Source organism: Rhineura floridana, chromosome 9 (assembly GCF_030035675.1).
Source record: "Rhineura floridana isolate rRhiFlo1 chromosome 9, rRhiFlo1.hap2, whole genome shotgun sequence".
Classification (NCBI taxonomy): Eukaryota; Metazoa; Chordata; class Lepidosauria; order Squamata; family Rhineuridae; genus Rhineura; species Rhineura floridana.
The window spans coordinates 78,923,776-78,950,582 of record NC_084488.1 but is presented as its reverse complement, the minus strand read 5'-3'; the positions used below and the strand labels follow the sequence as shown (position 1 = coordinate 78,950,582).

Here is a 26,807-nt window from a genome sequence, read left to right as displayed (position 1 = left end):
AGATACTCTTGGTGGAGCTACCAAGCTCATCTTCCTGTATTTCTGTGCAGGGATATATATTTTTAACATAAAGCGCGATTCCGCTTCCCTTTCTATTTCTTCTGTTCCTTTTGAACAAGTTATATCCTTCAATTGCTGAATTCCAATCATGGGAGTCATCCCACCAAGTTTCAGTTATACCTATCAAGTCGTATTTACTCTCCTATATTAAGAGTTCAAGTTTATTTATTATTTTATTTATTTCATTAAACTTATAGACCGCCCCATAGCCGAAGCTCTCTGGGCGGTTCACAAGACAAGTTTGTCCTGTTTGTTTCCCATACGATGGGCATTAGTAGACATTGAAGAGCATATGATTTACGGCGTGACTTCCTACCTACATCTTTATGAAGTCTATTACTGGGCCCCATTAGAGCCGTTCCCTCAATTCCTCTTACTGTGCACACAAGCCTTTGTTAATTGTTACGACCAAGTTTACAGTCTCCCTCCCCCTTAGGATTTATTTTAAAGCTCTCCGGATGACTTTCTCTATGCTGTGGCCAAACACTTTCTTCCCAGTCCTTGTGAGGTGCAATCCGTCACTTGCCAGCAGTCCATCTTCCAGGAAGCATAGTTTGTGTTCCCAGAATCCAAATCTCTTGCGTTGGCACAACCTTCATAGCCAGTCATTCACCCGGACTAGTTTTCTTTCCCTTTCTACTCCTCTTCTAAGTACCAGAAGGATGGATGAGAAAACTGTCTGGGCCCCAAAGTCTTTGAGTTTCTTTCTGATTTCTTCGTAGCTCTGCTTCACAGTATCATTTGTGCCCGCATGGATGAGAAGAAAGGGATATCTGGCAGCAGCCTTTATGAGCATTGGCAACCCTTCCATCACATCTCTAATCCATCCTCCAGGAAGACAGCATTTCTGGCGAGTCCATGGATCTTCTTGGCATACTTGGGTTTCAATCCCACGCAGTAGGGAGTCTCCCACTACTCCTACTCCTCCTCTTGTTGTCTTCTTTTGGGGTATGGTTTCATTGCCTCTGCTTGACTGAGTTTCCGCCTCTCACTCATTGTCGCATGAGGTCTCCTGTAATTCTTCCCCTGCAGACTGTCCTCTAATCTCATCCTCAAGCGCCTGGAAGCAGTTCCATAGTTCCACCAGTGAAGGGTGTCTTCTAGCTCTTCTAACTGTCACCCTTTTCCACAGAGTTTCCTCCACTTCGCTGTTGCTCTCTGCAACAGTCTCCTCTTCTGCTTCAAGTTGCTGTTGTTCTTCCACCTCCTGCACTTCTCTTTGCTGTTGTCGTTCCAGCATTCTGTCTAAGAATTCGTCTTCTCTTACACTCTTCAGTGTGGCCACCCACTGTTCCAGGCCCCTCACTTTTTCTTCCAGCAGTGCCACCAGCTTGCACTTGTTGCATGTGTGCACCATGTTCTCAGGCAAGAAAACAAACATTGCACACATCTTGCAGTTTACCGCTACTGCAGTGTCCGTATAATATACATCTGGAAAGCCCGTATTGGAAAAGTCCATAGTCTCTTCTGCCTTTTGTTTGTTTCTATTTGTATTGGAATGACCTGTGCTTTGTCCTGTCCTCGTTCAGGGTAAACAGGAGAGTCCCACTGGTATGTGGTGCGCTGTGCAAGAAAAAAAAATTAGGGACCTCCCCCACTAAATTCCTCTGTCAAACTCCTAGCTCTCCCTGTTAGCTCACCCTTGTCGCTTGCTGTCTGAGAACTGGTTCACTTGTATATCCAATGGACCAGCTGACACAGCTCCCTCTGACTCTTTAAGATACTGTCTAAGCACCATATTTGTGAGTAATTCCTTAGAAAATAGATGCCTTCTAGCAAGCCAAAAACAACTTAAAATGTCAATATATTGGGGAAAATGCAGGATCATACAAGTGGACTTCCTCTCCTGCCCTCCCCCAATTTTGGTGGTTCATAGAAGGCTGCAGGGGCAGAGGAGAGGAAGGTGAATTCCCATTGCACAAACCAATAGTCCATTCTAATTGCACACAGTCACCTTTGGATTTTATGTCTTATTAGTGCAGCTTTTCGGCAAAGAATGGAAATTAAATTTTATGAAAGCCATTCATTGGTTCAGCTTTCATGAAGACAGTAGAAGTTGTAGTATGAATTAATGCAGTCCGTCTGTCATCTATAGATACAAAATGTTTGGTGTAAAAAGTTTGCAAGAAAATTGTAGCTTTGATCTCTGCCATCTTTTGGAAAATGGTTATCGGTTTTGTGGTTGCTGCTAAAAGATGTTTATAGTGAGCATTGCAATAAATTGAGTGCATATTACTTAAAATATCTGCCTATAAGCATGAACATTTCTGTCATAACTTTTTGGCAAGCAGCAACTCTGCTGTATTCTGGCACCTCCTGAAAACATTTGTTCACCCATTGCAGGTTATTGATCGCAAGCTATTGAGAATTGTCCAGCTACTGTGATTGTTACTGTTTTTACTGTGTGTATTGGATTTTAATGAACTGGTGTTTTTTTATTAGCATTTATGGGCTGTATCCAGTGCTGTAGTTTCACTTGTGCAGGAGACTTCCATCGGCACAATAGAACTTTCTCTCCTGTCCCCTACACACATGCACCAAATCAGCTCCAGAGAGTTAGGAGACCCTTTGGAGCAGATTTGGGGATGTGTGGGAGGAGAAGAGGAAATCAAATTGCATGAATGGAACTCCACTCACATAGCATTTGATCCAACCTTCTGTGTTGTAAACAGCCCTGAAGACCGGTACGAAGGGTGGCATAAAAAGTTTCCAGTTATTAACTTTACATTCCTTTACTTTGGCTATTTTGGCTTGAGCTTTATTGTTGAACTTTATGCTCATTTTCATTTTGATGTATATTATATATATATTTGTGTGTTGTAGTGATTGTTCGTTTTATTATGTATTACTATGCTACAGTATTTGGGCTATTTGTTTGTGTTTGAGCATAATTTTTTGAAATCGCAGTATATAAATAAATAGACTATTGACTTTCCAGTTAGTAACTTTATATTCATAACCACTGTCGTGCTGTATCTTTAACTTTACAGGTACTGGCTACTACGTTTGACCCATTTTTGGGTGGTAGAAACTTTGATGAGGCTTTGGTGGATTACTTCTGCGAAGAATTCAGATCTAAGTATAAACTAAACGTGAAAGACAACGCTCGGGCACTGCTGCGCTTGTATCAGGAATGTGAAAAATTGAAGAAGCTTATGAGTGCCAATGCCTCTGATCTTCCTATGAACATAGAATGTTTCATGAATGATGTTGATGTCTCTAGTAAGATGAACAGGTATTGTGTTCAGTTTTGTATAAGGTGTAAGTAAAATGGTAGTCACTTTTGTCTTCAGTACTTAGTGGATTCCTTCTTTTAAACAGAGCTCAGTTTGAACAGTTATGTACATCACTTCTGGCCAGAGTAGAACCTCCTTTGAGAGCAGTGATGGAGCAAGCAAGTAAGTAGAAACTGCTTCAGCTTATTTTCAAAACCTGTATTTTTTAAAACTAAGACTTCTTGCCTGCCAGTCTATTATTAAAGCTGTTTATGATATTTATTTTATTTAGACTATTTCTATACCGCTTAATATATAAAAATATCTCTAAGCGGTGTACAAGGAAAAAAGAACACAAGAAGTATTATAAAAAGTACGCAATGAAGCCATAATACAAATAAACTCATACTTAATACAAATTATTAACAAATAAATATACCAACACAGCAAATTCCATCACACTTCCCCACTTATCCCCTGCCCTGCTCTGTTCCAACAACTTGGAAGAGAGTCCTGTTGTAAGCCATGGTGCATTCAACGAGGCTACCCTTCTGCCTCTGTTGTTTCAGTCTCCAAGATTACTTCACAATACTCCACCTTGTTGAGAAAGAGGCTGTCTGGTGGCACAATGATGTTCTGGGGGTAATCCATCTGGTCTCCAGGGTATCCTCCATATGGCGAGGTTGCAGCCGGTCCTGGCCAACAGCCACCAAAACGCCAGCCATGCACAGCACCAAGGGTCTCCCCACCGCCACGGCCATACTTGCACTGGGGTCTGCAAGTGCAATGAGGCTCCGGCTACTCCACCTCCTGCACCACTGCTCCTGCCATGCGGGCAGTTCGAACTCGGCCCTGACAAGCGGCAGGGGCTGGGTTGAGACTGCTCTGTAAGTAGATCACCAAGAGCAGGGAGCCCAGACAAGTGGCCAGGACCATCCGGTGCACCCTGCTTTTTCTCATTTTCTCTTCTACAAGGCATTCCCTGGGGGCACCACAGCACAGGAGTTGGGGGAAGTCACTGGACAGCCCCTGCTGCTCCTCATGGCCCGGCTTAGGTCTGGCGGCGGCAAGAATCCAAGCTCAACACCTTCAGCCCGCTCTAGCTTAACACATTCAGCTTCCTAGAATCCAGCCAGCCTGCTCTTTCCTCAAGAGGCAACCTCTGCCCTCTTCAGGTTTCTTCTTCATAAAACAATGTTAATAACATAACATCCACATAGTGATATAATTTCAACAACTATAGCAGCAAGAACAACAACAAAAAAGAACTCTGTATCACTTGGTAGAAAGTGCCAGGTCTTTAGCTGCCTGCGAAGGTCTTTAGCTGCCTGCAGAAGCACCCCATCGTTGGTGCTCGCCTGATCTCATAGGGAGCTCGTTCCACAAAATTAGTATCACATTGGAAAAGGCTCTCCTTTGAACACCAGCCAGCCAACTTTCAGTAGGTCACTTTAGAGTCAGAACACGCACAGACACACTAGTGGATCACAATGACCTGGACAGGCTGCATAAGAAAACATGGTCTGAAAAGATAACCTGGTTCGAATCTAAACTGTTTAGAGCTTTATAGGTTAAAGTAAAAACCTTAAACTTGACTTGGGAGTTAATCAGCAGCCAGAACAGATCCCTTAGCACTGGTGTTATGTGTGTGTGTGGTAGGAAGCTCCACTAAGTGGGCTAGTTGCTGCTTCTGAACCAGTTGCAAGTGTAACTCTACCTAGTGTATTATAGTAATCTAATCATGAGGTTACCACTATGGTCAATGATAGCAAAATTCACTGAGGGATTAAGCAAGAATAATAGGTCACATTGCCCCTGTCCCTTTCCCAGTAAAGGTTCTGGCAGGGTAAGTAAGGCTGATTGTATCTCAAAACTGGAGCAGAACACAAACTAGAATGGGTCCAGATCAGTATATTTCACAAAAGTCTACAGTAGGGCTGCAGCCACCCTCTAAAAAAAAATGCCCCCAAAAGGGGTATTTGTGACTGGGTGGTAGTAATTGTAAACCTCTGGGTCTAAGGGTAGCTTACTTAGGAGTGATCATCCAACTGCCTCTTTTAAGGGTGGCTGACATTCACCACTCCCTGGACCCGCCCAGCCATCCCACCCTAGCTAGTTCAAATAAGCCATGATGAGCAAGGATGAAGACAACATGTAGTAAGACAGACTGCTAAAAGCATCTTGTCCACATCGCTAAACCTCATCAGTTGGAAACTATCCCCCAAGTGTAAACCGGAAGGTGTATTAAACACCTTACCAGGATTGTAAAATATTTCTGAGAATTGTTAAATGTTCCTGAGGGTTCAAAAGCAACCAATCAAGAGAGTAAATATTTTCCCAGTATAGGCCGGTGTAAGGTTCTTATATTGCTATCCTGTATTCTGATGAACAAATTCATTTTCTATATGTTGATGTTTAAGTAGCCAAAACAGCAGTATTCATGCACAAGAGGAGAGGTTATCAGCAGGTTTTGCAGAAGTATTAAAAGTCCTGGACATGGGGAGTGGGGGAATCCTAGAATAGCCTAGTTCTCAGTGGCCATGGAATGCTGGAGGGGGTGAAGGAGCAGAAAACCTGTAGGGAGAGGGGGGATGAAATAAAGTGTTACGGATATGGCATGGCTGGCTATAACATGAGCTGAAGCACTCTATGCTGCAACATTTTCTTTCTTGTCCAACTTGTCCATCTTACAATCCGCATGAATACTTGAAATAACCGTGCATCCCTAAAATTCTCGGTCACCGGGGTCGTGGAGCATACAGGAATGGGTTAACTTCTCCTGTAGGCAGAGTCAAACTATAACAAAATGTTAGACAGTGGCCAGCCGGAAGGGGAGGGAACCACCCTCTAACTGCCAGTCTTGACTCTGCCTCCAGCAAGTTAACAGAGTCATCTGCATACTCCTGTATCTCTTTAGGGATACGGGGGGGTGGAAAAGTGTTTTTTAGGGATTTTTTCCTCAGGACCTCTGTTCCTCACCCTGCCTGTCAGTGATTGGTTCAGACGGTGGGGAGGAGAAAGGATTTTCCTCTTGAATACATTGAGCGGGGCAGTAGCTGGGAATCCTCCCAGGCCTCTCCACTGCCCTGCGGAGATCGACATTCCTCTGGGGGGGGAGGTAGCTGGGACTTGTCCCTGGCCCCTCCGTTGCTACCCAGGGGTGGCGGACGACAGCGGAGGCGGGAGGTAGCTGGGAGGCATCCCAGGCCCCTCCGTTGCCTCAGGGCGGCAGTGAGTTCCGTCCTGCCAGCCTTTGTCTTCTTCCCTGGATCGGGGTAGGAGGTAGCCTCAGGGTGGATGTGAGTGGCTTCGCGCCAGCCCTACTCTTTTTTCCATCGGAGGGCGGGAGGTAGCCAAGAGCCGTCTGAGGCCCCTCCATTGCCTCAGGGCGGCGGGGAGTGCTTTTCCTGCCAAGCCTCTTCTCCTTCCCACCGCCTGTGGTTTTTCATCGCTGGAAGGGGGGGTAGCCAGGAAGCGTCTCGGCCCCCCTCCATCCTGGCGGCAGCACTCAACCGCGCCAGTGCCTGTAAAGGGGGGTTAGCCAGGAAGCATCCCAGGTCCCCCTCCGTCCCGGCAGCAGCACTCAACCACACCCGTGCCTGTAAGGAGAGGTAGCCAGGAAGCGTCCCAGGCCCCCATCTGTCCCGGCAGCAGCTCTCAGCCGCGAGCCGCAGTGCTATAGGGTACTGGGCTTCACAGAGGGAATTGACCCCGCACCTGGAGGCTCCCTGAATGACCCGTGGGACAGGAGGTAGATCATGGGGGAGCGTTACTCTGTTTTCCTGTCTTTTTTTCTCTTTCTAGCGGGAAAGGAGACAGCACACAAACAACAGCTGCTACCAGCGCTGCCCTGTTTTCCCCAACCACCTTAGTGCCTAAGGGGCTTTGAGGGGGGCGCTCGTAGTCCCGACCCCCCCCAAAAAGGGCTTCAATGGTTGAGCCAACGGAACATCAGTCTTCCTTGGAGGAGGATGTCTTGTCTCTAAGTGAGGGGGAGCTCCAGCATGATACTCCTCTTGGTACCTTGGCCTCAGCGGTAGGGGCCCTGTTGTCTTCCCTTTCAGCGGGGGGGACTCCATCTCAGTTGGCGTCCACACACCACGGAGGAGGCGTTCACCACAAGAGGACCAGGCGTCATCAGGAGTTTGAGGAAAGGTCGTCCTCCATGATGAAGTGGATTGGTAAGGCCATGATGAAGGAAGCGGGAGCATCGCTGGCTAAGCGCCTAGCTCACTCACAGGAAGAAGTGGCCCAGACATGGCCGAGTGCGCTCTCTGTCTCCCTTCTGTTCCACTTCATGGTCATTCTCTTCTTCTTCTGGCTCTAGTCCGGTTGCGGTGCACAGCAGGACCAAGCGCAAGGGTCACCACAGGTCTGGAAGGCATGGCAAGGGCCATTCTGGGACCAGGAGCTCCTACAGAAGGGAGGGCCTTAGCCCAGACTCCTTAGAGGTTGCTGGGCCTTTGGATTCAGGTTCAGAAGACTCGGAGAGGGAGGAGGGAGAATTATCGGGATGATCTTCCGCTTCAGCCCTCAGTGCACAAGAGGCTTTATTTGCCCGATACTTATTCAGTGCTGATTACCAAAGCTATGGCATGCCTGCAGTTGGAGTTGTCCAAGGAGGCCCCTTCCCAAGTACCTCCTCAATGGGAGGTAGATTTGGTAGACAACGTCATCCCAAGCCTAACTCCAAGCCGGCTGAATCATGATGCCACAGAGTACCCAGTTGGGGGCAAGCTGCAGTTTTTTGTGGACACATGGGCAGCATCCACTACCAACAAGTGGGTATTGGATACAGTGATGAAGGCGTATTCCCTGGAATTCTTAACCATACCCGCAGACAAGTGGAGAATGGCTCCCATGGCACTACCCCGAAAAAAGGCAGGGGACGCTATCTCATCGACATAAGCACTATAGAAAATGTGCCAACACTACATCATGGGTCAGGGGTCTTCTCTGTCTTTTTTACGGTGCCCAAAAGCAATGGTGACCTGTGCACCATTTTGGACTTGAAATTTCTGAACCGGTTTATCTGTCCCAGGAAATTCAAAATGGAGATGCTCCGGTCGATTGCAGAGGCAATTCAGCCCGGAGACTTCCTTGCCTCTATAGATTTTATGGAGGCATATCTGCACGTTTCGATTCTGCCGCAGCATTGCTGGTACCTGCAATTTGCACACGGAGGGCAACAATTCCAATACAGAGCTCTGCTGTTCAGTCTCTCCTCTCTTCCCAGAGTTTTTACAAAACTGGCAGCAGTGGTGGGGCATCTACACAATTGGGATACATGTGTAGCCCTACCTAGACAGCCTTATTCGGGCCCCTTCTCTTCAGAGGGCAAGACGGAGCGTGGAGAGTACTATCTGCTGTCTGGAAGCTCACAGCTTCATTATCAACACGTCCAAGAGTCATCTGTTGCTGATGCAGCACCTTCAACAACTTGGGGTGGTGATAGGTACGGAGCAGGCCAAGTTGTTCCTGTCAGAGGACAGGATATCCAAGCTCCAGTGTCAATTACTCACCTGTCTCAACAGCAGGCAGGTTCGGCTGAACAACCTAGCCAAGCTCCAGGACTCAATGGTAGCAGCGATCAACTCTGTACCCTGGGTGAGATTTCACTCCAGAGCGTTACAGTGGTTCCTACTGCCTTTCCAGGACAAAATTGCTTAGTTTTTGTCAGCAGAAGGGCTTAGTTTTTGTCAGCAAAGAGGTGAGGGACTCTCTGCGCTGGTGGTGCCATCTGCCCAATCTTTGGAAGGGTCCGTCCCTCAGGATTCCTTCAGTATTTGTTGTTACCACAAACACCAGCCTCCCGGGATGGGGGGCTACCTGCCTGAATCAGTTTGCACAGGGAACGTGGCAGGCACAGGAACGGACGCACTCAATCAACTGGCTGGAGCTCCGGGTGGTCAGACTGGCTCTACAGCACTTCCTACCCATCCTGGCACAAGCCCATGCGCTGATACGGACCAGCAACGTCTCCACGATGGCTCATTTGAACCGTCGGGGGGGAACATGGTCGAGTTCCCTGCAGAAGGAAACCAGTCTCCTTTTCAGGTGGGCAGAGCAGCACCTGATATCCATTGAGGCAGTTCATCTGAAGGGGATACTGAACACCCAGGCAGATTGGCTCAGCAGAAAGCTGGTGCAGCAGGGCGAATGGACTTTCCACAGGGAGGTGTTTCATCAGTTGGTGCAGAGATGGGGGACTCTATGCATATTTATCTTTGCATCCGAGAGGAACGCGTAGGTCAACAGCTTCATGTCGCGTTACTGGGAGCCCGAGGCTCAGGACGCAGATGCCTTCTCGGTGCCCTGGCCCCGGGGTCTTCTGTATGCGTTTCCCCCTCTACCTCTCCTGACCAGGTTCTTTGCACAGGCTCAGGGCTCTTCAAGCGCAGGCAGTGGTTATAGCTCCCCAGTGGCCCAGGCATCCATGGTTCTCCGATCTGGTGGACCTCAGCTTGGAACCCCCCTGGAGGCTCCCTCGGAGACAAGACCTTCTCTCCCAGGGACCCTTGCTCCACCCAGATCCAGATTGGCTACAGCTTCATGCGTGGAGATCGAGTGGTAATCATTGGAAGGAGATAGGTTCTCAGATAGAGTCATAGGCACTATATTGGGCTCATACAGGGCCTCCACTCAGAGAATTTACGAGACCACGTGGAGGGCTTTCAATCGGTGTCGCAGGCGTAAGTGAGTGCCATTTTAGGATCATCCTGGATTTCCTGCAGGATGGTCTAGATCAAGGGTTGGCCCATTGCACATTCAAGCAACAGGCAGTGGCTCTGAGTACTGTGTTTTCCCTGCCAGGAGGCTGCTCTTTGGCATCCCTCCCCAGGGTTAAACATTTTCTGAGGGGGCGCCCATTGTTTCTCCCCCCACTCTGCATAGATTCTCCTCTTGGGATCTTCCCTTGGTTCTTAGAGCCCTCTTTTCTCTGCCTTTTGAGCCAGCTTGCACATTGTCTATTAAGTTGCTCACTCTGAAGACAGTGTTTTTGGTGGCGGTGACGTCCGTTCAGAGGGTGGGAGAGATCGGAGCACTCTCCTCCCAAGAGGAGCTTTGCACATTTCACGCAGACAGAAGTGGTGCTTTGACCTGATCCCGCTTTTCTGCCCAAGGTGAATTTAGTGTTCCACAGGGCGCAGGAAATTTCCTTGCCTGATTAATGTCCACACCCTACACATCCTAGAGAAAAGGAATGGCACAAACTGGATGCCAAGCGGATACTCAGGATCTATCTAGACAGGACTGAGTCTTTCCGTAACAAGGAGTCCCTCTTAGTTTCCTTCAAAAAGGGAGCAGAGGGACATAAAGTGTCATGCTCCACCATCAGCAGATGGGTCAGGGAGTGTGTGTCTATGGCATATGAGGCTGCTGACAGATCTCCGCCAAGTGGCATTACTGCTTACCCAGTCAAAGGGCAGCGGCCACGGCTGCGCTCCACAGGAAGGCACCACTGGGGGAGATCTGTAAGGCAGCTACTTGGACACAGCCATTCACCTTCATTAGATACTACAAGGTGGACAAGTTTGTATCTGCCGACGCAGCCTTCGGCAGGAGAGTTCTTCAGAGGGTAGTGGCCTAGCCCTGCATCCCTCCCTAGGGATGTGGGGTTCACTGCTTCAGTACATCCCATTCCTGTATGCTCCACGACCCTGCTGACCGAAAACGAAAGTTGGACTTACCATGAAGTCTCCTTCTGGTCAGCGCGGAGTGGAGCATACAATCCCACCCTGCAGGGGTGGGGTGGCTAGGCCCAAGGGGTGGGAAGGATCTCCTCTTCTAGGTCCATAGGCAAATCACGTTTGTGTGGAAACCCGGATAGTGTGGGAAGGGCCTCCTATGACAACCTCCTGCACTGTCTACTATTGTTCCGTATTCTTTTACTGTCCACGGTGCGCTTGTTGTGCTAGTTTTTTTCGAGGTGGCCGGCCTCGCCGGGTCAGCTTTATCATGACTGGCAGTTAAAGGGTGGTTCCCTTACCTTCCAACTGGCCACCATCTTAACACTTTCTTATAGTTTGACTCTGCCTACAGGAGGAGTTAACCCATTCCTGTATGCTCCACTCCCTGCTGACCAGAAGGACGCTTCACAGTAAGTCCAACTTTCCGTGTACTAGCAGAAAAACAAAACCAACCTGAATGAATCTCCCTGGTTGGAGGGCACAGCTATTTTTGGGGGGGGGCAGGGCATGGCATCTTCAGATGTCTTCTACCACACACCTGCACAACACACAACTTTAAATTAATTTATGATTATATTCCATAAGTGCAACATGGAAAAAAATACTGCTTGCCCAGTCCCTAAATAGCCATAAGGCTCAGCAAATGCTTTTGATGAATCCTCTTTAGACTGGCATCCTAAACCACCATATGGATGTAAGCTAGTACCTAATGAGAATTGTTTTTGATTGTTTATAAAGCTTCTGTGCTGTATTTCCTTTCTCACCTATAGGGCGTAACTATTATGGGTGTGCATCTGATTTGGATAAACCCCAGGCAAATATGGAATAATTTGGAAGGATTTTTGGCTTGTCACAGGTGAAGCAGGATTTGTACAAGGCAGCACAAGTTGAATTGGGGCCCCTGAAGCTTCTGAATATCAGTTACTGGAAACCACAGTAGGGGAGAGTGCTGTTGAACTTAGGTTCTGCTTGCACACTTCCCGTAGGCATCTGGATAGGCACTATGAGAATAGGATGCCACACTAGATGGGCCATTGGCCTGATCCAGCAGGCTCTTCATATGTTTTTATGTCAGCATCCCTATGTGGAGTGATGGGGAAAGTGAGCAAACACCAGTGGAGAGAGGGTGAAGGGAGATCCCTCTACTGACTGACAGTTCAGGCTTGTAATTGGAAGGAATGATTTTATCTGGAAAGTGAATCCCTCATAGTTTCTTCCCACCCACCACACTCACCACCCACCCCAATAAAAAGGATGACTGACACAAAAGCCCCTGAACCAATTTATCTGCAGTTTTACCCAGGGTACCTCTCTTATGCCTGCAGTTTTAAGACCAATTGCTCACAAAACACTAGGAAAGATCTAGTGTTTCCTTTTTCACCCACCTTAATACTGTAACTGTTTCTCTTGTGGAAAAGCTACTGTAGCTATCTTTCTGAAACTTGGCAAGATTCTCAAGGGGTGACCTCGTCTGCAAATTTCTTCCAAATGTTCCAAGTGCACTAATAACTAACAAAATACAGCAAAAGAAATGGGGCCTGCAGAAAAATGTTGCAGCGTGGGGTACTGCTGTTCAGGAACTCATCCACTCCATTTCTAGTTTTTAGCTTAATCATAGGGCCAAACTACATGAAAAAGTGACAGATCTTAGTGTTTAAATATAGATTTGCCCCACTCATGTATAAAGTAGGGGTCTGGTGTCCCGGTTTTAACAACAAAAGGGACACATGGGTCTCCTTCCTAAGTGTTTTTCTCCAGATACTGACTTCCAGTATCACAAACTGCAGTATCCTCTGTGGAAGCAAATTGTCTGCTTATGTGTCTTTTAGAACTACAGCGTGAAGATATATACAGTATAGAAATAGTAGGTGGAGCAACTCGGATTTCAGCAGTGAAGGAGCAGATTTGTAAATTCTTCTGTAAAGATATAAGTACCACACTTAATGCAGATGAAGCTGTTGCAAGGGGCTGTGCATTACAGGTAAGTTTACTTACGAATGTATGTTAGCATTATTACTTAATATTTCTGGGATTGGTAATTTGAGCAAAAGAGGCATGTTATAATTACAGTGACGTTTGGTGCAGGTCTTCATGGTGAAAATGTACAAATTACTTAGCTTTTGCAAGATATTTATATCATTACATCTTTTAATTGTTTTTCAAAATATTCTTTGTAACCATTTTCATTTTGGGAATAACTGTTCTTTTTGAAATCTATGTCCTGTATTTTGCCTGTCTTTTGTTGGGGCAAGGGAGTTACCGTTCTTCCTTCTATTATTGTACATTGCACATCCTTTTGATGCTGGTGGCTAGTGTAACAAACCAATACATCTTCATCAGCATCATTAAAAAGTGAAATTAAAATGTAGGTGGTTGATGGTAAGATCAACCAGACATAAGGCAATCATGTATTATTTATTTATTTATTAGGCTTTTTTATAGCGCCTGACTAGCAATAGCTCTCTGGGCGGTGAACACAAAGAATAAAATAAAATCACACAATATGATACAGCAAAACATATAAAAACAGTCAAAAATCAATTACAACAAAATTTTACAAATTAAATTAACTTAAATTAAAATGCTTCAGAGAAGAGGAAGGTTTTAACTTGGCGCCGAAAAGAAAACAACGTCGGCGCCAAGCGCACCTCCTCGGGGAGACTGTTCCACAGTTCGGGGGCCACTACTGAGAAGGCCCTAGATCTTGTCACCACCCTCCGGGCCTCTCTATGAGTCAGAACCCGGAGGAGGGCCTTCGTAGTAGAACGTTGTGTACGGGCCAGTTCGTATCGTTTCCAACAAGTATCGTGGTCCTGCGCCGTATAAGGCTTTATAGGTTAATACCAACACTTATGTAATAAGTGATATTTGATCTCTTTTCTAGTGTGCAATTCTTTCTCCAGCATTTAAAGTCCGTGAGTTTTCTATCACAGATGTTGTTCCGTACTCAATTACTCTGAGGTGGCAGTCGTCTTACGAGGAGGGAACAGGGTAAGAATTTTGCAATAGGAATATAATAGTGCCAAGGAGAAAGTATGCTTCTATATCAGTAAATAGATAAGTTCTATTTGCCATTTGTGGTACAGCTGCATTTCTAGGTATCTGAATTGGATGTAAGCAAAGCTGAGTCACACTATCATTTTAACACAGAAGCTGACACAAAGAGTTTTTTCTTGCTTCGTTTGATGACATAGTCTTGTGTCCTTTCATAGTAAGATGGGTAGTTAGCACATGCTGGAAAATATTAATGTAATCTCTCTGTCATCCAAATAATTAGGGTTCTTTATAACTTCCTAGGAAAGGAAACTAGGGCAAGAGCAGGTCCCACAGATTTGTATGCCATGCTCACCTTGATGAGCATTCATCTACCTTCTCCTGCTGTGAACACCTCCGAAACTCCCATCATGAAATAGACAAGCACTATCCCCCATTGTCATTCTTATGTGCCTGTGCTCACAAGTGGGAAAGAGGAGTACAGTGCAGTGCAGTCAGGCTAGGTATCAGAGGACTTGGAGCACCCCTGAAGCTCAGCATAACTGAGAGAAGAGCACCCCAAGCTTGTTCTTCTCAGTTCCAATCCCAGGAGGAGAATGGGGACTTATCCCTGACCTTGTGTTGAATTTCAGAAGCACTCCAAAACCCAATATGAGATCTCAGATGAGGTCCTGCACTTCGAAGGTACAGTTAATCATGACAACCAATTTGAAGCAGCTGCCAAGGTGTCGCTTACCATCTCCTTTTTCTCCCCACAGCTCTCAGGATATGGGAGAACTAGGGAGAAGATACAGTTGAATTACTGCTTCTAAAAGATTGAGTCAACACACGCAAATAAAAATGCCTGCCCCATAGCAGACATTTTAGGAAGTAGGAAACATAGGGATATTACTTTGCCCTTCTCATTTGGAGGCTGTTAAAAGTTGCAGCTTTCTTTTTTTGTAATGTTACTGGTCCATAGTGGTTGATGCAGATAATGATTTGGAATATTGGTCCAGCCTGACAAGAAATTCTGGGTAAATAACTTCCAGATACTGAAGAGTCAAACAAGTTCTTCTACCATATCTTCTACAGAAGATGGAGACCAAACACTTAGGAGTTTGCTTCCTAAATAGCTGTCTCACCTTAGCTGTCCCACCGACTTCCAGGAGCCCTGGTCTACTTGGGCTGAGATGAGCTTTTCCTGGCTTGTCCTCTTCAGGGGAGTTAGTCATTTATGTGATCCTGTCATTTTGGTAACTAATTTGTTTGCAACTAGTTTGTGCCCAACACAGGTGTGAATATTTGTAGTGCAAAGGTACTATGTTGTCAAAGTTAGGATTTAGCCTCAAATAATAGTCAGGACTCAAATAATTAGAATTCTTTTATATTCATAGGATATATTTGAGTTCATTTCTTGTACTTCTCATATTGTGATTTCATTGCCAGTCCCTTTGTGTCTTAATTGGTGACCCTTTTATTTTCTATAGTGAATGTGAAGTCTTCAGCAAAAATCATGCTGCTCCTTTCTCAAAAGTTATTACTTTCCACAAGAAGGAACCTTTTGAGCTGGAAGCATTTTACACCCATCCACATGACATTCCTTATTCCGATACAAGAATAGGTAAAAGTTTCCTTGATTTTTGAGTATGACATACAGTACGTTCTAACTTTGAAAAGGAACCATTGTTTCAAAAACTTAATACTAATATAACAAAATCATGAAATAGCATATCTCAGAAAATCTTCGAATCTACTCCTTGTGTACAGTGCTTTCATTTATGCTTTCTCCTTGAATACATTTAATATCAAGCTTTTCTACTTGATTTAATTAAGACCACATTTTTCTCCTTTTGAATCCAAACCTATATATTTAAAGAACTATGTAACAAATTCCTCATTCCCAGGGGAGCTTTGGACTGTGGTTTCTTGAACAGCATCTCAACAAGCTTGCACGGCAAGGATCTTTGGAAACTTGGAGAAATTTTCAAAACCAGTTTGATATGACAAGTAGTTTCTGCCATTCGTAAACAATTCGAGCGTATTCAAAGTAGCTCTTTGGATTCCAGCCTCAGCAGTGTTTCAACAAATAATTAAATCAATTGCAATATAAAATTCTAGCAATACTTAACTGGAAAGTAATGGCTTTGAGTTTAAAGTGAACAGAGGGAGAATACATGAATGTAGTAGTTCCCCTGTGGGCACTAGAACATCCCCAAGTGGGTATTGTCTTCCTGTCCTGTTGCTTGAGACAGGAAAGAGTTAACACTCCAAAGAACTCTCATCTCAGCCACTCCTACAGAGTGTTAGTTCTTGAGTAGTACTGTTTTCGTCTTTCTCAGGGGAAGCCACTTGAAGGGTGGTTTGGTTGCTCTTGACTGCTTCCATTCAATATTAATTTGTTCTGACTTTGCTAACTAAGGCAGTGGAGTGGCAGCCTCTAATGATCATCATGCTCCGCAGCTGTTATCCTCCTTGCTCCTCATTTTGCTGGTAGCGATACCAGTTTGCTTCTGGGCCGTTTGTACTTCTTCCTATTTTTATGGCTGTTCTGCTTCCCTGGAATATCTCCCTAGTAATCTAACCTAGTAATCCTTGGTTATCCCAGTCTGGGATGGAGCTACAATTGGGGGCAGAAACAATGTTTCTTGTCTACACATGTCCATTGCTTTTAGATTCAACAGTCATAGTCTTACCTTGATAGTATTTTAAATTGTAGATTTTCTTTTCTACCGTGTAGTTGCAGAAGTGTTCGGAAAGTCAATTGCTGTAAGGAGTATGTGCTGGCTGGCTCATCTGTGACAGGGCACAGCAACAGATAGTTCTTCGTGTCCTTTGTGCAGTCTTATATGCCTGTGCAAAGCAGCATTTGGAACCTTAGGAACTTTCTTTGTATTTGTGTTTATTGTATTTGTGTTTATTGAAATGTACCTGTTAAATAGAATATGTTACTTTGCAGTATGCATTGCTGGTGAGTCGAGTCTGGCTGCTGTGCCACCTTCCTTCCTGCTGTAGCTTTGTTTCAATAGTTTTTCCAGGATGAGTGCCTCTGGTCATCACCAGCAGAGGCAGCAATCATAAAACATCCTTCTGATCAAGATTTAATCTAGGAGTTGCTAATTGCTGGCTCTTAATTTTAAAACATACATTTATAAATATAGCCACAAGGTAACTGTAAATGAACTTTAGCTTAACACGGATACCAAGTCTACAGATGGCTGTTTTGTATTGTTCAGGTCATTTTGTTATTCAGAATGTTGGACCTCAACACGATGGTGACAATTCAAAAGTGAAGGTTAAAGTACGTGTTAATGTCCATGGAATCTTCAGCGTGGCTAATGCATCTGTAATAGAGAAGCAAAGTACAGATAGTGATGCCAGTGATATGCCTATGGACACAGAATTGTCTTGTAAGAATCAAAGCAAAGATGAACCGGTATGTAAAACTATAAGCTCATCTTGAATTGCAAGTACAACTTAGTTTTTTCCTGCAACTTTAATTTTAAATAGTTACCTGTGAGTGGTGAAAGGTAACATCTTATTAAAATATTGAATACTATTTCAGGAATCATACTGGGTAAAGAACTTGAAAAGCACAGTTTTTGTATGATTTACTGAAAATTCTGCTTGGTTTAGCAGCTGAACTTCCTTAGGTTTTACTGATATTTCACAGTTTTAATCTTCCCTTGATTTTTTCCCTATCCACTGTTAATTCAATTTCTGATTTCTCTTGATTCTTTCTTTTGTCTTCATGCTTCTTCATAAATCTGTGTGTTGTAATTGTAGGCTGTTCACCTGCACTAATAGAAGCTGCTTCCAATGGCTCTATTTTCATGTTACTTTGATAGTCTTACAAAAAAAAAGTCTCCAATGAAGCAGGAATGACCTAATTTTAAAAAACCAGGCTCTGCACATTAGTATTCAATTTGGTTTAAATTTCCGTTTCCCAAAATAGATTTCCATTTATAAATCTTTGCAATGCCTTTTAATATATGCATGTTTAAATTTTCATAAGTTTCTAAACAATCTATCAAAGCAAATTCTTAATGGACGTGAGCAGTTGGTGCTCTCTCTCTCTCACTGTGTCTTTGAGACTTGCAAGTATCTTGAATATCTGCAAAACTTGATTTTTTAATTTAAGATGCCGTGGATAAAAATACTGAGGAGAAAAATACTTTGGTCAGTAAAAAAGTAACCTTATCTTCTGTTTTTACTATGATGCTTGTTAGCAGTTACCTTTCATAATTGAGGATGAATCCCTTGACTCCGAGGACGAGGTTTGTTATACATATAGCATTCAGTCTGCTTTAAGAGAACAAGGATACCTTTTCCTCAGTTTTTTCCTTTTCTGAGGAAGCGAGATAAATGAAAAATATTTTCAGAAAAGGGAAGATGTTAGGAATTTGGCAATACCTATACATTTCAGAAGTGAAATATTGCTAGTCTTGATATTCATATTGTAATATTTACATCTGAATATTCTATGAGATAATTTTATATTGTATGTTTTTAGTAAGAATTGCTTCTCATCTAGTGGTTGGCTGAATGCTCAAAACTAAGTATTAAATGAAGCACTCCAGTATGGACACTCAAGCTAGTAAAACAATGCAAAACTATTTGGCTAACTTTCTAATTACTGGAATTGCGTATGCAGGGTGAATGCTATGTTGTCCCTGAGCTTTCCTGATTCAGTGTCCCTTTGTGAATACTTGCAGTATTAGGTCAATGGCCTGTGTGCCTATACTGTGGGTTCTTTCTACCATCTGTGTTCTGCTTACCACTACAGTTGAGTTTCAGTCCTCATATTTTGCCACCCAACTCTTTGTTTACATATGCTAGAGGAAACCTTTAGTTGCATTGTGGTTTTCCTGGATTGCAAAGGCACCTCTGCTATAATTTCAACATCTTATGTTGAAGAGATTGGATTCCTTCTAAACTGTCATTAACATTGTAGTTACAAGATACATATAATTGGCAGAACAATCCATCCTCCCTTTACTCTGTGCCAAATGCCAAGGTGCCAAATGGTGAGGCAAAAGCCAGCAGAAAGCCCCAACACTGGAATGGGCTGAGGCGCCTGGGATCCATTGGCTGCATCAGGCTCAATCCACACCTGATTGCTGCACCACCTCCAGGCTGGCACAGCAATCTAACTGCTCCCCACGCACACCTCCAGCATGGTCGGCAGGCCTGAAGATGTAGTGGTAGCCCTACTGTTCTGTTAAGCCTCACTAGGCAGCATCCAGAATCTAATATGATATAAAAAGGTTCAGGGCCCAGAGTTTTGAGAATTTTTTCTTCATCTGGGGATTAGTCAGCTCCATCCTCTTGTCTTTCTGCATTATATTTTTCCAGTATTTCAAAGAGTACAGAATTGCCACCATTTGGGATTTCATTATCTGGAATGCGTTTTCCTTGTCTTTACCATGGTCACTTGCATACTATACATTTATTCTATTCTACTTTAAACAGCTATGGCTTCCCCCTCCCAAAAAAAATTCTGGGAAGGATATTTTGTGAAGGGTGCTGAGAGCTGTTAGGAGACTCCTCTTCTCACAGAGCTACAATTTCCAGGGTGGTTTAACATTCAGTCCCTCTTCCCAGAGACATCTGGGAATTGTAGCAGTATGGGAGGAATAGGGTGTCCTAGCAACTCTCAGCATCCTTCACAAACTCCACTTCCAAGTATTCTTTGGGGGAAGCCATGATTGTTTAAAGTGGAATAAGTGTATGGTGTGAATGTGTTCTATGTTGAAGGGAACAAAGCTTGAGAAATCTTAATTACAAGAGTATCAGTTAAGTTTTCTGAAAGAGAAAAAATCATGTGCCTCAAGTACCAAAACACTATTTAGATAAAAGTGCTTTTATTTTGTAGGATTTCATATTGTTTGATTGTGGAAAGCTACTAAAGTAGAATGAGAAACTTTCCTCTAAAGTTTAATGTGGAGGTTTTTTTTTTCTTTTTATAGGCTAAAATGCAAGTTGATCAAGATGATGGCAATCATAAGAACCAAAATGAGCAGCAGAATCAAACAGATGAGGACGTTGATCATATAGGCTGTGAAGGAAAGGTCAGTATGAAATAACAAAAACTGGCTTGAGGACCTCAGATCTTAGAATAGAATCAGCTTGTCTTCTGATACAGCTAAAAAGTGTTGGAAAAATACCATTATGCTGTTCTGTGATCAGTCTGCCATAACTTAAATATATAGGCATGAGTTTTAATATCCTGGCACTGAATGAACATTCAAGAGTTAATAGGCTTCATGTTCATCCTGTGACATAGGAAATTTATTTGCCTTATACAGCCCCTATAGAAAATTATGCACTAGCTCTTCTTTGGCTCTTAATCTAAAGCACTGCTGAGAGCTTTTTCTTTTCAAGTAATGCTTGAACTAGCCTCCTTGTGTCATATAAAAAAACTTGTAGCATCTGCAAACACTAAACTATAATGTTATCCTTTTATGAGTCTCTTATCTTAAAATTGTATTGCATCAGAACATTCTTCATATAACATGCTTATGTACACTGGGCTCAAGTGTTCTGCATGTCAAGTGCTCAAGTGTTGACAGATATTTCAATGTGCAATTCTGCAGACTGCTTCAGGAGACAAGCTTGATACAGCTCAATCTGGCAAAACTAAAGCAAAGATCAAGAGTATTGATCTACCTATCCAGGTTAATCTATACAGGCAGGTGGGACAGGACCTTATTAACTGCTACATTGAAAATGAGGTAAGGATACAGAATTATTCTGATTCCGTGTGTATGACGTAGTTGTCTCAATTCTAGATTAAATAAAAAGAATTACAAGAAACAGTTCGAATAATAAATCTACTACACACAAGTGAAATAATATATTATTACATTTTTAATCGTTATAAGTTTGTTTGCCAAGTTTAGAGCACATGACTGTTGTTGATTCAGGTCAACTAATTCCACAGCCTGAAGAGTTTGTGGTGAAAGATTCCCAAAATCATATTTGGGGGAAAAAACATGGTTGCACCGTAAACTGACTTATATTCTTACAGGGGAAGATGATGATGCAAGACAAGCTGGAGAAGGAGAAAAATGATGCCAAAAATGCTGTTGAAGAATATGTGTATGATCTAAGGGACAAGCTATGTGGTGTCTATGAAAAATTCATCACTGAAGATGTAAGAACCATTCTGAATTTATAACATGAGAAACAAGTTTAATTGGCAGTAGTATTGAAACAAAACAGGAGACTGCTGGAGTAGGAAAAGCACAGTGACTCTTTAACCTTAGCTGCTACTACTACTTTAGGTTTGACAGCACTGGAGCATTGCATATAGAGAAGAATATACTATTAAGTTGTCATGTCATAAAATATTTACAAGTTTTCCAATAAACATTTTCAAATAAAACTTTGAATTTGAATATAACGTATGTCACACTAAATGCACTTCAGGGGAAAAAGTCAAATAGTTCAGATCAAGTACTTTTGGCTATTGGAAAAACTTGAAATATTTTACAGCATATTCTAAAGTAAATATGGCATACTTGATAGTTTTGTTTATTAAACCCAATTTAAACAAACCTGCTAAACCGACTCTCAATCAATTTAGGGTATCAGAAAATTTTCTGTTTCATAATTTTCCAGGAAAAAAAGCACTATTTATTAACATATAATTTTATTTTATAGTCTCCTAGAATCATAACCACTGCAATGGCAAGGAGGTATGAGAGAAGGAAGCATAAGAATGGAAGAATTTGACCGTCTTTTAAATTCATTTTTACCTTTAAATGGCGTTGTTGAAATAGCCTTTACACGACCTTGTTGAAAACCTATATCCAATATTCTAGAGTTTGTTTTATTAAAATCAGAATAAATCTAGAACTTGAAAAAGATTATGGTTGAATCTTGGATTATCAAATGAAAGACTCCTTAGTTGACTTATTAAAAGAAATACAATTTGATGTATGGATTAAACATAAATATATTTGCATATTACTCAAAAATATAAGGTGATGTAGAATCAGTATACTAATTTTCATGTTTAGAAGGAAAGCTTTTCTTTAATTTTCTTCCAGTTCTTTTACAAGAACACACCAGAACCACCAAAAAACCTCTTACATATAGAAGTGTGTTTTAAACTTTCAATCCTGTCCATTTAAAATAGTTCCTAATCAACTACAGCATCAGAATCTTTTTTTTTTTTTGCTTTTCACTGAATTCTGCATTTCATATTGCTACATTTGTCACAAATCACTCAGTGTGCATATTGGCATGGAAAGAACACTGGTATGTGTCCTCTTGCATGCATATAGATTTAAGCATACTAAATTTTAACTGTACAGCAGTGCTAAACTGAATTAGCAAGATATTTCTGAGAGAGAAGCTTAAATGGAATTACAGCCTTTCCTACATTGGCTTGACTAATTAACTGTTGGGCTTAATTTACTTATCTTGATCTTGCCCTGTCCTTCGGGCTTTGGCTGGGTCACATAAAATTGTTAGCCTTTATGCAGAAAGTATAAGGAGTAAAGCAAAAACTTATCCTTGTTACAATTGTAACAAAGCTCATTTTCTACTAGCTGTTTCTATACATTGGCATGAATGAATGAGACAAGCTGGCATTCCCACTTTGTTTTTTAATATGATAGCTTGAGGCCTTGCTTCTGCTGCTGTTTTTTCCTTCCTCTGCAATCATCATGGAGCTCAATTTTGTACATTTGTTTCAACATCATTATTGTATATTGTGAAAAGTAACTGAAGACATTCTTATACAGCCACCTGTTCTCGCTAATTCAAAATAACAAGGCTTGATGTAGTACTTGGATATTTTGTACTGCTTTTCCTAGGACACAAGAAAGATAACTTTAATGTTGGAGGATACAGAAAACTGGCTTTACGAAGATGGAGAAGACCAACCAAAACATGTATATGTGGAAAAACTTCAGGAAATGAAAGTAAGACCTGCACTCCAGGAAGGATAACATTTGAACATCCTAGAGATGTGAGCTAGTGGCTTTGCTGTCTTAAAGTCACTGAAATCTGACTACAGACAGCCAGAAGTTGAAGATGTCACAAGTATATTTTTAAAAGATTAAATGGAGTAACTGCAAGTACTGTAGCTTTAGTCTTACTGACATCATAATTCTCCTTAGTATACTTCATAGTAAAAAATTAACCCTCCAACCTGTTCATTTGAACAGAAATATATTATACCTTACTAGTAAACAAAGGCTACAAAGTTCCTGAGGTGTCTGGCTATATATTTAAAAGAAAACACATTCAGGGTGTTAGTCCTTAATGGGTGTGGCTTCCTCTCAACCTGTTGTTGTTTTGTTGTGATAGAAGATTTTCAAAGAATCGGGGGGGTATTTACAAGCCTTCCTACCATCGCCCCCAAAAACCTTGGCCCAAAGGTGATAATTTGCTTGGATTGAAACAAACCGTGATCCCCAGTTTGGACATTACCCTAAGCCAAGGATCATCGTTTGTTTCTCCCACATGCTGCCAGAAAGGAGCAAAGTAGTTCATAGGGCTCAGCCTTATGGTTTATCATGACATGGAAACTGAGCTTGTGTTTGTCTCATAAAATAATAGCCTGCCTGCCAAAATAAAAAGCTGTCAAAGAACCAGTGAAAAACATTGAGGGAAGGGAGCAAACTGCACTTCACTGTGGAAGATGTTCCATTATCTGTGTGTAGCAACAGAAAAGGCTCGCTCTCGTGTGGTGCCTTGCTATACTTCCACCCTATATTAGGCCTGTATTAGTCCACCACTGAACAGAGCTTCCTCATCTACAGTGCTGATAATGTTGCAGCTTATCATTTATGATTATCGTTGTTTTCCTGATAATTGTCTCCTGCCCTTTCTCCAGAGAGCTCAGAAGAGCATCCTTTCCAAACCACAGTTGGTAAGAGGAGATGATAGTTGGGGATGCACTAGCTCTGGATTTCTTATATCAAACCTGTTGGACTTGATGGGCTGCAACTTCATGAATTGGGATCCAAACCCGCTGTTCTATGAACAGGAGTCCTTCCATTCTCAAAAGTGAGCCTGATCCAGTAGAGGCTCCACTCCAGTAGGCATTCTTGTGGACAGAAGGGGGCATTTTTGCCAATTTCCCCTTCCTGCAATCTCCAGTGCCATTTTCATCCTGTTCCTGTGGATCTCAATCTCTGGAGCAGATTTTAGAAGTGGGGGGGGAGGAATGAGGGGGAAATAGCCTACCCCCTTCTGAAAGCACAACTGAAAGCAGTTGTGGAGTAGGCTTTGTGCAACTCTTGAATCAATCCTTTGTTTCAAATACAGTTGAGATAAAGATTTGCTGATGTGACCCACTTTTAAGCTTCCACAGTAAAGTATCTGGGTCTTTTGTTTCCCCCTACTTCATTTCCCAGGATTGCTGTGCTTTTCTTGTATGTCAATAATTTTACAAGCATTTCTGCTTAATAGGTCTAAAAAACAGTATGTTCGTGCTTTCTCCAGTTTTTAGGGAATCATTCTACAATATTTCAGTATCTATTTTTTATGTTTGTAGAAACTTGGTGGTCCTATTCATGATAGATATATGGAACATGAAGAGAGGCCAAAAGCTTTAAATGATTTGGGAAAGAAGCTCCAGATGCTTATGAAAGCTGTAGAAGGATACAAAACTAAGGTAGGTCCTCAGGATTTATCCTCAGCATAGTATACTTATAAGTACATGTTCCTTCTGTGATGTGTAACGGTTGATATGATTATTTAAGTCTACTTCAATAAATAAGATGGAACGATTTTTCACAAATTCTATTTCCAAATCTAGAGTTCCTTTCAATATATAATTATCCATGTTTATAAAATAGTGCTGTTTAGAAAAGACCATAGTTTAAAACAGGTGGGGAACTACTGGCTCAGATGTGGACCGTGAGGCTTCCCTCCTCTCTGGCAGCAGTTTAGACCTAAAAACAGCCTTCCATTGGAGCCAGTGGGAGGCAAGTTTTTAAGTCTTAAATGCCATGGGCCAAAAAGCCATAGCTGGGAAGAGCCCCCACCCCATGCATCTCCAGCTGTAATTTCTATAAAGATCTCATGCATGCATACACATGGCAGTTAGGCTTGAAAAAAGCTAAAATACTTCTTTGAAATCCCGTTCTGTGTGAGTGTATAGGCGGTGGCAAAACAGTTGCAAGCGCACTTGGAGGAAGTGGATTATCTGGATCCATTTCAATCGGACTTCAGGCCTGGACATGGGACTGAAACAGCTTTGGTCGCCTTGGTAGATGATATGAGGAGGGCATGGGATAGGGGCGAATGCACCTTCCTTGTCCTCCTTGATCTCTCAGCAGCTTTCAATACCGTTGACCACGTTATCCTCCTGGACCGCCTGAAGAGGTTAGGCATGGGGGGCACTGTATTGCAGTGGTTCCATTCCTTCCTCTCTGGTAGGTACCAAAGAGTGGCATTGGAGGATGAGGTTTCGGATCCTTGGCCTCTCTCTTCTGGGGTGCCACAGGGTTCCATCCTCTCCCCGATGCTGTTCAACATCTATATAAAGCCGCTGGGGGCAATCATCAGGAGATTTGGGCTGCAATGTCATCAGTATGCGGATGACACGCAGCTCTATCTCTCATTTAAATCTTCACCGAGGTTGGCTGTAGAAACCCTGTCCAAGTGCCTGGAGTCGGTGAGTGGCTGGATGGGAAGGAATAAGCTGAAGCTGAACCCTGACAGAACCGAGGTACTGTTTGTGGGAGACAAGGGAAGGCTGGGGGATGTGGACCTGGTGCTCAATGGGGTATGTTTGCCCCTGAAAGACCAGGTCCGCAGCCTGGGGGTCATTCTTGACTCCCAGCTGACCATGGAGGCTCAAGTCTCGGCTGTGAGCCGGGGGGCGCTGTATCAACTCCATCTGATACGGAGGCTGCGCCCCTACTTTCCCAACCATCTGCTCCCACCGGTAGTACATGCCCTGGTCACCTTGCCTAGACTACTGTAATGCGCTCTACGTGGGGTTATCCTTGAAAACGGTCCGGAAGCTGCAACTGGTACAGAATGCGGCGGCTCGTCTGATTAAAGGCAGCCACCGGCAAGATCACATCACTCCAGTGCTGAAGGAGTTGCACTGGCTACCGGTTGTTTACCGGGCCCAATTCAAGGTGTTGGTTTTGACCTTTAAAACCCTACACGGTTTTAGCCCAGTCTATCTGAAGGAGCGCCTCCAGCATCGTCAGGGATGCCGCTCAACAAGATCAGCCTCAGAAGACCTTCTCTCGATCCCACCGGTTAAAACAGCTAGACTGGTGAGGACTAGAGAGAGGGCTTTTTCAATAGTGGCCCCCACCTGTGGAACTCTCTCCCAAATGATCTCCGCCATGCCCCTTCTATGATGAGCTTCCGCCGGGCCTTGAAGACCTGGCTCTTCAGGCAGGCTTTTGGGGTGGGTTAGGTTTCTTACTGTTATGGTTTTAAATTTTAATGTTTTAATGTATTGTTTTATCTTGTACGTCGCCCAGAGTGGCTGGACAACCAGCCAGATGGGCGACTAATAAATTAAATAAATAATAATAATAATAAATAAATAAATAATATATACACCAATGTCCCTGCCAACTGCTGGTGTGCAGCCCCCCAAAAGTTAACCATGAAAACGTCCCAATCCATGGCCTACAGAAATGGGCAAGAAAAAAAGCATGCATCAGCTCTTCAAAGGAAATTAAAGCTATAGGAAAGTTCAGAGTGTAACACCTTAGGTCTAGGTCCAGCAGTTGCTAATCTGGGCAGTAGGCACATTTGGCAACCTGAGAAATCATTGTTGGCATGCAGTGGACCACAGTAATGTCACATATGCTCCATAACCATGCATGTGTTTTCTCATTCAACTCGCCATTGGAGTTGAAAAAACCATTTTTTTCCC

At 43.2% G+C, this 26,807-nt stretch overlaps 1 protein-coding gene across 1 annotated transcript in view; it reads left to right on the top strand.

The window, feature by feature from the left end:
- The window catches only part of HSPA4L (heat shock protein family A (Hsp70) member 4 like), a 48,993-nt gene that overhangs the window by 19,278 nt on the left and 2,908 nt on the right, over positions 1 to 26,807 (top strand). Inside the window, exons 7-17 of the mRNA XM_061585078.1 lie at positions 3,051 to 3,295; positions 3,382 to 3,458; positions 12,796 to 12,947; positions 13,851 to 13,957; positions 15,430 to 15,563; positions 17,176 to 17,375; positions 19,909 to 20,010; positions 20,536 to 20,673; positions 20,970 to 21,095; positions 22,765 to 22,872; positions 24,453 to 24,572. Of these exons, the coding sequence (XP_061441062.1) occupies positions 3,051 to 3,295; positions 3,382 to 3,458; positions 12,796 to 12,947; positions 13,851 to 13,957; positions 15,430 to 15,563; positions 17,176 to 17,375; positions 19,909 to 20,010; positions 20,536 to 20,673; positions 20,970 to 21,095; positions 22,765 to 22,872; positions 24,453 to 24,572 (1,509 nt within the window). The remainder of the gene's footprint in view (positions 1 to 3,050; positions 3,296 to 3,381; positions 3,459 to 12,795; positions 12,948 to 13,850; positions 13,958 to 15,429; positions 15,564 to 17,175; positions 17,376 to 19,908; positions 20,011 to 20,535; positions 20,674 to 20,969; positions 21,096 to 22,764; positions 22,873 to 24,452; positions 24,573 to 26,807) is intronic.